Raw genomic sequence first — 11,577 nt, 5'->3', positions numbered from 1 at the left:
GGCCTAAACTCTCCCAGGGAGGTTTGTGGATTTGAATCCTCTTTCCAGAACATTCAGAGTTTGTTGGCCTCCCTGTTCAGCACGTTTAAGGCACCACACAGCCCCGTGGGCCCGGCATGTAGAGGGTGGCACCTGGAAATGCAGCAGTCAGATTTCCTAACAATAGAATAGAGGTAATGCGTGGACTCTTCAAGTGAACTATGCAGACAAAAGCAGGGCCCTCTCCCCTTGAAATCATACAATTTACTGCCTTGCCCTCCTTTGATTTGAGGGGAGAATCTGCCTGTGGTCATCAGGCTGTGGTGTGAAGCCCTCCTGCCTGGCATGAAAAGCCATGCTCTCTTTCTAGGTGAGGAGAAGGACAGGGGCTTAGCTCATCTGAGGGGTAGTGGGAAGGGGCGATCCAGGTGTGCTGGATGGGAGAAGAGATGCATTCCGACCTGTGGTCCCCACATGCAAACCACTGAATAAAAGCATTAGCCTCTGAGACTGGGAGTAAGGAATGTCTTATCACCATGGTTACCGGGAAATGGTCCCACTTATATATAATAAGGGCTTTAGCAGAGGCCAGGCCATCTGATGCTCCCATCTGGGGCCAAAAGACAGGGTGCCTGAAGTGTTACCCCTTATGAAGTTACCTGAACACAGCTCTGGGCCAGGTGCTTGGCCACGTACTGGGAACAGCGGGTCTTTTATTTGTTGGGATCGGGGGGTGGGAGCCAGGGGAGGACAGAGGCCTGGGCATCTTCACCTAGTCACCCCTTTGTTACCCAGCACTTGGCTCTGCGTCTGGCACACAGCAATGCTGCATTAATGAGTGAGTGTACTTCCTCAGTACGGGGGTACCACCCCAGATACGGAGCTGCAGTGGCGGGGGAGGGGTCGTTGGAGCGGCCATCTCTCCTTTAGTTCTCACGCTCCTACGTGGCAGAGAGATGCCCAACAAGGAAAAAAGTGCCCCTCCACCCTCCCCCGCCAGACGCCTCCCCTGGCCCTCCCTGGCCCGGCACTGCAGGCTTTGAGGTGGCAGTCCTGGAGGGGGACCCCCGCTGACTGACCGCAGGGGGCCTGGGGTCGCTGGCCCAGGCCCCGCGAGTTTCCGAACTCGGCGCCTCCGGGGCCGGGGCGGACCCTCGGCAGGGGAGCGGTCAGCGCGAGGAGACGGACTGCCTAGAACTGGGGCAGCCGCGCCGCACAGGAGCAAAACAAGAGCACGCGCACCTGCCGGCTCCGCCCCGCCCCTGCGCGCCGGCCAATCGCGGGTCGCGGGCGGGGCCGGCGCGGGCGGGTCGTGGGCGGGGCCGGGGCCCCAGCTGCGGCCGGAGCCGGAGCCGGAGCCAGAGTCCGCGCCCGGCGCAGCCGCCGAGCCTAGGGCGAGCGCAGCCTCTTGCCCGCCGCCCGTCCCCGCCGCCCGCAGCCTCGTCCCCGCCGCCGCCGCCCCCGGGGCATGGCCTGTCTGACGGCCGCTTTCTCGGTCGGCACCGCCATGGTGAGTGAGCGCATCCTTTGGCCCCGGGGCTTGGTTCTGTTCTCTAGGAGAATAAGAAAAGCACAAAGACCCGCACCCGCACCCTGACACCTGTCCCCCGAGCCCCGGGAGAGGCGCCCGCCTCCCATCGCCCCCCGCCCTAGCTACCTGGCTCCTCGGGATGCCCCTTGCAGCCGAGGATGCGGGGAAGGCGGAGGGGCCAGGAGAGGCAGGGAGGAAGGAGGCCAGCAGCCCCACAAGTGTACTGATGGCCTTGACCTCGTCTGCCTCTGGGTGAGGGGCCTGGGGCCTGGGGACCCGGAGTGTACTGGGGCGGGGCGGCAGCCCGGGCCAGAGGGAAAGGGGGCCCCATCCCTCTGCCGGCGCGTGCGGCCAGAGCCTGGGGAGCGGGCGCCTCTCGCGCTACTCTCCGGAGCACCGGCACTGTCTGGGGGAACAAAAGAGAGAGGCGGTGGAGAGCCGGAGCCCGTGCTGCCCCTTCGCCCTCGGGGACAGCCTCTCCTGGACCTGCTCAGGAGGGGGCGGCGGAGTCACGGGGAGGCAGATGAGGGCCGAGCCTGGGTACCTCTGGCCACATTTCTGCACCCTGTAGAGAGAATAGGGTGGGGACAGAGGCACGCATCTCACTTTTCCCAAGGGTGCCAGCTCCGTAGGGGTACCACCGGCTGCAGGCGCATTCTTTGCTAGACACTATTACAGTAAGTGCTATTCCTCTGAGTGGTCAAGAGTCTCCTCTTGCCCCTTTAACATATCTCCATAAAGTCACATTAGGGAAAAAAAACAAACTAACCATCGTCTCACCCATCCTGGGACCCCTCATTTCTATGCCTAGCACGCCGACAGTGCAGTTAGGTACCTCTGGACCGATTTCAGGTCATCTAAAGTACAAGTAGAAAGCATTCCGTATTCCAAGCCCTCTCGCCCTCCCTATCCATCCCCCTTCTATCCTTTGTCTATGTATTTACTATCCTGCTAGTCACTTCCCTTGAGCTGTAACCCCACCGTGCACATCGGTTTTCACCTCCACCCCTCGCCTTTATTTCATTTTTAGCATCCCGTATTTGAAGTCAGCAGGGCTCAGCAGGATTTGACCGACAGTTACCTCTTGCCTTGAGCTCAAGAAAAAAAAAAAAAAGAAGAAGTAGCCGGGTTTCTGCGCATGCTCTGCTCTGACAACTGCATCCTATGATTCCAAACAGGTTACTGTAGAACATACCGAGCCTCGGCAGCTCGTTATATAATGATTTTGTGTAAACCGATACAATGGGGCCTCGGACACATTAAGGAGGTTGGTAGAGCAGGAAAGAGCCAGGGGCAGGGGGACGCACAGGCCGGGTCCCATCTCTGGGCATGTTCTGCCTCTATGACTTAGCTTCTTACATATAAGAGGGATCAAAAAATGAAAGAGGCAGTCCCCTCCTCATGACATTTGCTTTTATCTGGTTGCATGTTTGGGTAACACTTGGCCATTCTTCATTTTACCCGTGTTCATTTCTTTGGGATTCCTAAATGATGGTGGTAATGGAAAATGAAGGAGGTTAGTATTGTTAGTTGCAGGTAAAGAAAGTTTCAGGTCGTGGAGATACTGGGTAACTAACTCTTGAAGCCCTTTCAAGACTGCAAAAGTAGCTCATACATGTGGGACAATAATGAATCAGAATGTTTTAAGGTACAGGTGTTTTTATGTCAAGATATTTTGGATGTTACGTTATGGTTGGAGACAGCCCCAGAACTCAGGTGTTTCGTTCGTGTGGAGGTGATAATGGCTGAGCTCATTTTTTCAGAGAATGTTGTTTTGTGTGAAAACCATTCTCCCTGAAAACCTTGTGCTTTTTTGTTTTTAATTTTAAAAATTCTACCCAAGTCATAAACAGAGCCCTTGGGAGATACCCAGGATCCTAAACTTTGCTCTGCGGTCCAGCCCGGGGCTGGCTGCCAGGTGTGAGTCTGGAGAAGGTGCCTTGGAGGATGGAAGAAGCACCCACATGGTGTTTCAGAGTCCCTGAGCTGGGCTGGGTGGGGCAGGCAAGGGCTCCCAATGGGGACTGGTATTTGGGGCTGTTGGAAGCCAGATTTTGGAGACAATGAGGTTGGCATTCTGAGTGACCATGCCAGTGACACCTACCCTTTGCTTAGTTAAGGGCGTGACATTTGGGTTCTTTTCCCTTAGGCGGTGGTCTTGAGGATTCTGGACCAGTACGTTCTCCTCTAATGTGCCCAGGGTCCCAGGGAGGGATCTGCCCTTCAACTGCAGGGTCTGCTGGTCTAGGTGGGCACCATAGCTGGCAGCAGTGAGAGTGCACGCCTGGAGCCTGCGAGTTCCTCTTGGCTTTCCTCCCTTCCCCAAGATGCTGTGGGGCAAGTTTCTATCTCCAACTGGACTTCCCTGGGTAAAGAGAGTGAAGCAGCCTCACAGTGGCTCAGGGGCTCTCTGACCATTAGAGACCCTCCCCAGCTAAACAAGCATCTCAATATATTAGCGTTCAAACTGAAATCAGTGCCCAAGAAAATATTCCTAACAACAGCGGGCAGGAACAGTCCAAATAGGGTCTCCTCTGCATTCCACACCTGTGAATGGACTCACTGGTATTTACCATTTATTATGCAGCACAAATTGTGTGTGGAAGAGGAGGTCAAAGACAATGCTTCAGCGAGATAGGGAAGCGAACAAAGAAAGGGAAAGAATGGGGAGGGAGGATGTATTTGTTTCATCTTTAATGAACTCAGGAGGCTAAGGACAAGCTAGCTGTAACCTACATCACCGGCGGCTCTCATCTGAGGATGTGTTTCCAGAGAGCTGGTCTATTTTGGAGTGACAGCCACTGCCACCCATCAGATAGGATTTCAGAATTTTATTAATTGGACACCCATAGCGGAAAAGTGGGTGATGGCATGCACCGCTTTGGTGTCGGTTGCTTTGGGGGTAGGGTTGTGTGGTCCCCCATTCTCTTGTGGATTTCCCTGCAAGGGACGGGGGCTGGGATGACCCAGGGTCCACTACAGCTTGCCTACAGAAAGCCAAGCAACGTCCCGGCGCTGCTGGGGACTGTTTGGGAGGACCCGTGCAGGCAGGGAAGCTGCAGAGAGCTGGACCCCAGTTTGGCTACTCCTTAACGGTGGGGTCTCAGGCAGGTGAGGTGGTCTCCTCGTGAAATGGAACGGCAGAGGGTCATACCCCACCCGGCCCCGGCCCCCGGAGAGCTGTGGAGACAGAGGAGGAGTAACCCGTGCAGTCTGGAGTTTAATGAGCGCACTGTAATTGTGCATTGCTGCACGAATAGTCGCTACTGTTCATAATTGCTTACCTACTCCGCGGGAGGTATTAATGCAAAACTGTGAATAGTAAGTACGGGCCTCTGGCTTCACTCTCTCGCTCCCAAATCAGTTTACTCCCCCAGCTTTGTCCCACTGGCCCGTCCACTTGTCTCCCTCCCCACTGCCCCCCCGCTGGTGAAGGCCACGCACCCTTCCCACTGCAGGCGGCTGCAGGAGACGTTCTCACCGGCTCGCTGGTCTGCTACTTCCGCCTTGAGATGCCTCCGCGGTCCGCAGAGACCTCCTGATAAAGTGCACATCCCTTAACAAGCTTTGCAAGCCCTCCACCGTGCGGACCCCGGGTGCCTCGCTAGTCCCACCTTGTTCCAAAAGCCCCTCCCCCCCGCCCCAGATCAGAACTCCAGCCCCTGAATTTCAGATCTCCAGCTGTTCCGCTGTCTTGCTGCCGAGCCTTTGCACGTGCTGTTCCCTCGCAGGGAATGTCGGTCGTGAACGAGCACCCCTTCCCCACCCCACCTCGCTAATCTCACCTCACAGTTTATTTCCTCAGAAACACCGGGTATCCCCACCCAGGGCCCCCACTGCGTTGCGTGACCCTCGTGGGTCCCTGCATCGTCTTGTTCTAGCTCTTGCCCCTTGGCACTGAAATTTTTTGCGGCCCAGTCTTGGACTTGAGCGAGCTGAGGCCACAGGCCACGTCTGTCTGGCTGACTGCTGATGCCCAGGGCTTTATCTGGGCCGTGAGTGAGTGAGTGAGAGGATAGACAGGCTTGGGGTCTAGACGGGCAAGTCAGACCCTCATCATAATCCAGGCCTGGCATCTGCTCCGGCTGGCAGGTGGGTGGAGTCATGGCCGTTCGTCCCTGTATTCGTGTAGGTTTCATTAAAAAGGGAAGACCCGACCTGTCCCTGGGCTTCCTCAGGGGTTGACGCGAGTGGTGGGTGCTGGGGGAGGGTGTGGATGTTCCAAGGTGGCTGGAGGTGGAGGGGGCCACGCCCTGGGGAGGGGCTTCTGGAAGCTCCCGCCCCCAACTGAAGACAGAGCAATTGGCTCTCCCGGCGTTAGGGCCAGTGCCCCGGCAGGACGCGGGTCTGGAAGTAGACGTCTCACCTTTCCAGGTGGGGGTGAGGATGGACTTTGGGGACCAGGCCTGGAGCTAACTGTCTCACCCATTGTTCTGTCCACTACCCACCCCCCACCCCCCAGCAAAGCCAGGATTTGGTGTTTCCAGGGCCCCTGTGGAGTCAAACGGGGTTATAACCCTGGGACAGCAGCTCGTGTTCCCCAAGAGCAAGACAGGTGGACCCAGGGATGGCATTTGGTGCTGCTCTGGGCGCTGGAGCTGCAGGTGCACGAAGCCAAGAGCCTGCTGAGCTGGGGCAGGGCCTCCTGTTGTTCCTTCAAGGGGCGCCGACGCAGAAGGCACCTGACAAGCCCGGATGCAGAGGCCACGCCCTGCAGCGCCCTCCCGGGAGCCGGAGAGGCTCGTTCTCAGCCCAGGCTCTGAGGAGGCCCGTTGTCAGGCTAAGACAAACCTCCCCAGTTATGCGGAGGATGCACGAACGTACTCCTGCTTGTGTTTGAAGCATTTCTCATGCTCGGTGCCAGCGGCAAACCAAGATTAATTTTGTCAGAGTTTTACTCCGCACTTTAATTTTTAGCCACAGAATGTTATAGTCAGTGAGCTAAGTTTTGATGCGGTTAAGCTTTCCAGAGGTAGGAGATGCCTGGGAGGTGTGTGTGTTGTGTGTCTTTTTCTTAAACAGCAAAGCAACATTTTCAAACAGCACAAGAACCAGAAACCCCTGTGCCCACATCTCCCCATCCCCCTATTTGTGTTTTAAAGATTCAGAACCTCCAAATCGTCCAAGATTTCCACGATGGAAATAATGTGGAATAATAATAATGGAAATCCTCTTCAAGGATGCGGTCACGTACCCTCAAGAGGCCACTCTAAGGCGGGGGAGGGCTTGTTTCGGTCACTAGAGTTGCTGGAGTTTATAAGGGTGTTTATGGATGATGCACTCTCTGGTTTTGTTTTAGCCTTTTGTTAGGAACAATAACGATCAAAAAGCCATCAACTTTAAAGAAATACCTCACGAGCTGTGGAAAAATAACAGTAGGATGTTATTTAGAACAAACAGCAGTATGGCAGCGTCTCCCCAGTCCTACGGCCATCAGAAGGGCCTGAATTATCAAAGGTGGCTGTCCACGGGCTCTCCAGATCAGGCTGACTGCCTGCAACAGTACGGAGGAGTGTCGCCAGAGGCCACGCTTTGGGCACTGTGGAATGTTCTGTCTTGATTCAAGAGGCAGCTAGAAAAAGCACAGCGCATTATTCATCCACCCCAGGGTTCTTCTGTGTTTTGGAGGTGCCTAAAGCATATTGACTTGTCCAGCCGTTGCCAAGCCATTAGAAAGAATATTCCTTTCTTTGCTTAAAGACCTTTGGTTCTTGGCTTATCTGTAACAGTTCAAAGGACTCCCAATGGAAGCTTGAAAAGCCAGTGTAGCTATGTACTAGGTATCCAGGTGATGCAGTGGAAGAGGCAATCGTTTTTTTCAGGATGACTCATACTGGGATCACCTCTGCCCCTCACTTGATCGTAGAGCTCAGAGCAAGTTCCTTAAAATAGTCTGTGCCTCAGTTTCCTTGTCTGTATCCCAGAGAAAAACAAATCAACCTTTCGAACACTTCAGTGCCATTATGAAGGTACAGTGAGAGAGGAGAGCTGTAAGGGATTTGGAAGATTTACAAGGGAAACACAAAGGCCATCTCCTACAAACCCCGTCGGTCCAAGTGGTATCACTGCTCTTGAGAAATGTTTATGAGGTTACGCCAGGAAGGGACTAAAAGAGCTCATTGTAAAGCTTTTTCAGTTGTGCATTTCTTAGCAGCCTCATGCATTTTTATGGGATTTTTTAGTGAGTGGACTGCAGGCAGATAATTTTTAGGGTGGCTGGTGTTTCATTCTTTGAGACAGGTGATGTGTTTATCAGCTTTGTGATTAGATGTTAGGATTCCTAAATAAGACGGTAGATCATAGTTTATCTTTAGCATGTTTTTAGTAGAAGAATAAGTGAGGGCCGGGGAGGAGGAATTCGTCTAGGCGAGCATCCTTCCTGTGACGCTGAGGGCACCATGGAGGGTGAGAAGCATTGATCGATGACTCTGACTGATCGATGGCCCTGAGCCTAATGGTGAGTCCCTGTGGTCCTTCCCGTGGTGTAACTTACGCCTCCTCTTGGTGCTTTTCCTCCCCATCTTTCTAGAATGGTAGCAGTTACCCTGCAGCAATGACAGAGCCCAAGTCAGTGTGCGTCTCTGTGGACGAGGTGGTCTCCAGCAGCAGGGAGGTCATAGAGATGGAGCTGCTGAACGGACACTTGAAGAAAGAGGAGAACAGTCTCACAGAGGCCCAGCGCCTCTCTTCCCTGCCGCGGAGGGCGGCTGTGAACATCGAATTCAAGGACCTTTCCTACTCGGTCCCAGAAGGTCCCTGGTGGAGGAGGAAAGGTAGGGTGGGGGCATCCAGAGACGCAGGCACCTCGGAGGAAGGAACAGGTTGTTTGGGAAGATCTGGGTCTGGAAGCTGGGAGGCTGATTCTCTTTCCAGACTCTGGCTCTGCTGTGGCCAATGTATGTAATTGCTTTATGCCAGATTTTTCCTCACTTATGATATGAACAGATCAGATTAGATGACTCAAGATTCACAGCGTTTGTTGTTGTTTTTTTTGACTGAAGTATAGTTGATTTACAACGTTGTGTTAGTTTCAGGTGTACAGCAAAGTGATTCAGTGATACATATATATATATACACACATATATATATACGTATATATATATATGCACTTTTCCAGATTCTTTTCCATTATAGGTTATTACAAGATATTGAATATAGTTCCCTGTGCCATACAGTAGGTCCTTGCTGTTTATCCATTTTATATATAGTAGTGTGTATCTGTTAATCCCAAACTCCTAATTTATCTGCCCCTCCTTTCCCCTTTGGTAACCATAAGTTTTCTACGTCTTTGAGTCACACACTGCTTCTTAAGCTCTGATATGATCACACAGTTTGACCAGGGTCCGTGTGTGCCAGTTTCCTGTCTGCACTCGGAGGGTCCTCTTTACTGGATGCCGTTAATGTTAGTCTTTCGAGATAGGACTCTTTTTTTTTTAATGTTTCAGAGCAAAGTGGAAGCCAGGTGTTTCCTCCCAAGCTTGAAGTGTTGAAAAGTAACCAGTGACCTATAGTAACCTCTCTGGAAACCAGACATGTATGTTTACAGATCTTGAAAGGACTGTCTCATGGGGGGCGTTGGTGGGCTATCCATAAAAACAGAAGAGATGACGGAGCGGGTGGGACTCAGAGGTCTCGGGAGAGCCGCACACACAGGAGTTTGCCGCCAGCCTGTTGCATGTTAATGGGAACTGATGACTGACGGTATTCTGAGTTTTCTCAGCAACGTGGATGCTCCTTTGCCAGCTCTAGGTTTTCAAAGTGTGTGGAGTTAATGCCTCCCTGGTTTGGTATTTTTTTCTCGAGCCTGACCGACTTCTTCCCGTGGAACTCACTCCGTGTCCCCCGCTGCCCCGTGCACCCTCCATGTATCCATCTTTGAGGCGGGGGTGACTGGGAGAGGACGTGCTACACATCACCCAGAAACAGTGGTCCTCAGTTTCTAATGAATCATTTAAAACAATTTGAAAATCTATGAGGAATTTGGAACAAAGTGACTCAGGTACCCCCGGAATATCCTGGAATATTGGGGTTGTTTAGAGCTCTCAACTTCAATCTAGATTCAATCCTTCTTCCTTTTTGAAGAAGACCCACCAAGACTCACGTGTTTACTTTTCATCTTTCTGTCCCTTATTGCCTTCATTTTGCTTCCTGCTCTCTTGACGTGAAGCAGTTGAGACGGTTGACGTGGGCACCCTGGAATTCCTTGGAGCCATGATTTTAGAACCTTGATTGACTGGTCCCTGGGACCTTTGAGCCGAGCTGGTTGTGGGATGATTTTTTGTCTGTTTGCACAAATGGGAACAGATCCCAAACCTCCTCAGTGGCTGATACCATAGCATTGTTATCTGAGACTCAACATTTTCAGAGTGTGCCAGCCTGTTTCGTTAACAAAGAAATTCTGTGAGAGGCTCAGGGTTGGGCCCATTTGGTTGAGCCTCTTGAAATTTCAACATAAGATTCCAGCCTTTTCCTTCTCCACTTGAACAAAGATTTTACCGAAACAATGCACTGAGCGACCAGGAGGGTGTCGTGAGGTTTTGACCTGATGTGTCTCTATAGACAAACGGCGGCAGACCTGTGGGCCACGTGGGCAGGTTTCTGTCCACGTGTTACGTGTGGCCTTAGAAACGTGGTCATGATGCCGAAAACGCTTGGGTGGGTATCCTCGCAGGTGAAGGCTTGAAATGCAGAAATGCACATGTTTGAAAACCATGGCAGAATCTTGGTTTGAAATCCAACCCTGCAGGTGTTCACCTGGGGCTGGCAGGTGAAGAATATCATTTCCTGGTCAGGTGTGCGGCTTGCCCACCCTCTGTTCTCTACGTGTTAGAACTGGTCACACTGATTGTCAACAGTGATGGCCTCTTAATTAATGAGGGAGGAGCCACTACCGTCCATGGCCGGTGGCCTCCTAGGAAGCCCCGCCCAGATGGCTGCCGGATAAACACCTGCCCTGCAGTAACCTGTGTGGGCTCAAGCGGGGAGGAGTAGAAAGTGGGCCCCCCGGGACCTGCCTGTGAGTCAGAGATGGCTAGGGCTGGAGAGGAAGTCAGGCACCGTCAGTCTGGTGTGTCCAGGTGTTTGGTTTCTCAACCAACGAGGCCTGACTTCTCTGTCTAGCTTCCTCCTGGCCTCTTTCTCCACCCCAGTGCCTGTGTCCACTTCCCTCTCTGTGCCCCTTCTCCCGTGCAGCCCCATCGTTTCTTCTGTTCTTGGTACCCTCGCAGTTCAGAATTTAGATGGTTTATCACTGCCGCATACCTCGAGGGTGTGGGATATTCGTCCACCTTCTCACTGAGTAGAAAGGAAGCCGCGTGTGAAGGGCTTGCCCGAGCCTGAGCTGGGAGCTAGGCCGGGGGCTGGGTGGTGGTTTCCGACGCTTGGGTACCGGGCAGCGCCTGGGGCAGGGCATCAGGGTGCCAGGGTCCCCACGGCCATAGGGAAGCTGTGCTCCTTCTCCAGGCTTGGTGCCCACAGATGCTGCCGAGCTGGCAAGCATTCCCCTTTTCTCTTGGTGGTAGTTTTATATTTCGTGTCGCCTCTGTGTGATGCCCAGCGTGATGCCAAGTGTGACCAAACTTTGGGGCAGGAGCTTATGCTCTTACTTCTCTGACCATATTCTGTTTTTCTGTCTGTATCAAGTCAATAGTCTTTTGGTTTTTGGTTTTTGTTTTTAAATTCAACTTTATGTGCTGAGCTCATTGTAATGACCACAGTGAAGTGTGCAGTGAAGGACAAAGGAGCCTGAGGGCTGGAGTGATTCGCTCAAGGTCGGAGCCAGCAAGGTCCGCCATCCAGCCGTCGGATTCCTAGTTCAGGCTTCTTTCCATCGCGAAGACACTGGGCCACTCCAGTAAACTCTAGGAAAGCCGTTTTCTCCCAGAACATGGTGCTGCAAACCACACTCAACAGAGAATGCTGTAGCAAAGCCTGGCACTGGGATTAGGATAATATTAAAAACTCCTACACAGTTTTTTTTTTTTTTTTTTTGCGGTACGCGGGCCTCACTGCTGTGGCCTCTCCCGTTGCGGAGCACAGGCTCCAGACGTGCAGGCTCAGCAGCCATG

General features: G+C 53.0%; 1 protein-coding gene across 5 annotated transcripts in view; it reads left to right on the top strand.

Moving 5' to 3' along the window:
- The first annotated feature begins 1,340 nt into the window (after nt 1-1,340).
- Nucleotides 1,341-11,577, top strand: part of ABCG1 (ATP binding cassette subfamily G member 1) — a 61,527-nt gene continuing 51,290 nt past the window's right edge. For 3 of the 5 annotated variants that reach the window (XM_022553047.3, XM_022553045.3, XM_022553044.3), the window contains exons 1-2: nt 1,341-1,489; nt 8,040-8,283. In XM_022553047.3, the coding sequence (XP_022408755.2) occupies nt 1,448-1,489; nt 8,040-8,283 (286 nt within the window). In that variant the 5' untranslated portion in view covers nt 1,341-1,447. The remainder of the gene's footprint in view (nt 1,490-8,039; nt 8,284-11,577) is intronic. The other 2 variants (XM_022553048.3, XM_022553046.3) reach the window with 1 other exon arrangement.

This window comes from Delphinapterus leucas, chromosome 4 (genome assembly GCF_059928025.1).
Source record: "Delphinapterus leucas isolate spDelLeu-1000000601 "Yukka" chromosome 4, BTC_Dleu_Yukka2, whole genome shotgun sequence".
Lineage (NCBI taxonomy): Eukaryota > Metazoa > Chordata > Mammalia > Artiodactyla > Monodontidae > Delphinapterus > Delphinapterus leucas.
The sequence above is the reverse complement of the archived record's forward strand: the minus strand, read 5'-3'. Positions and strand labels throughout refer to the sequence as shown.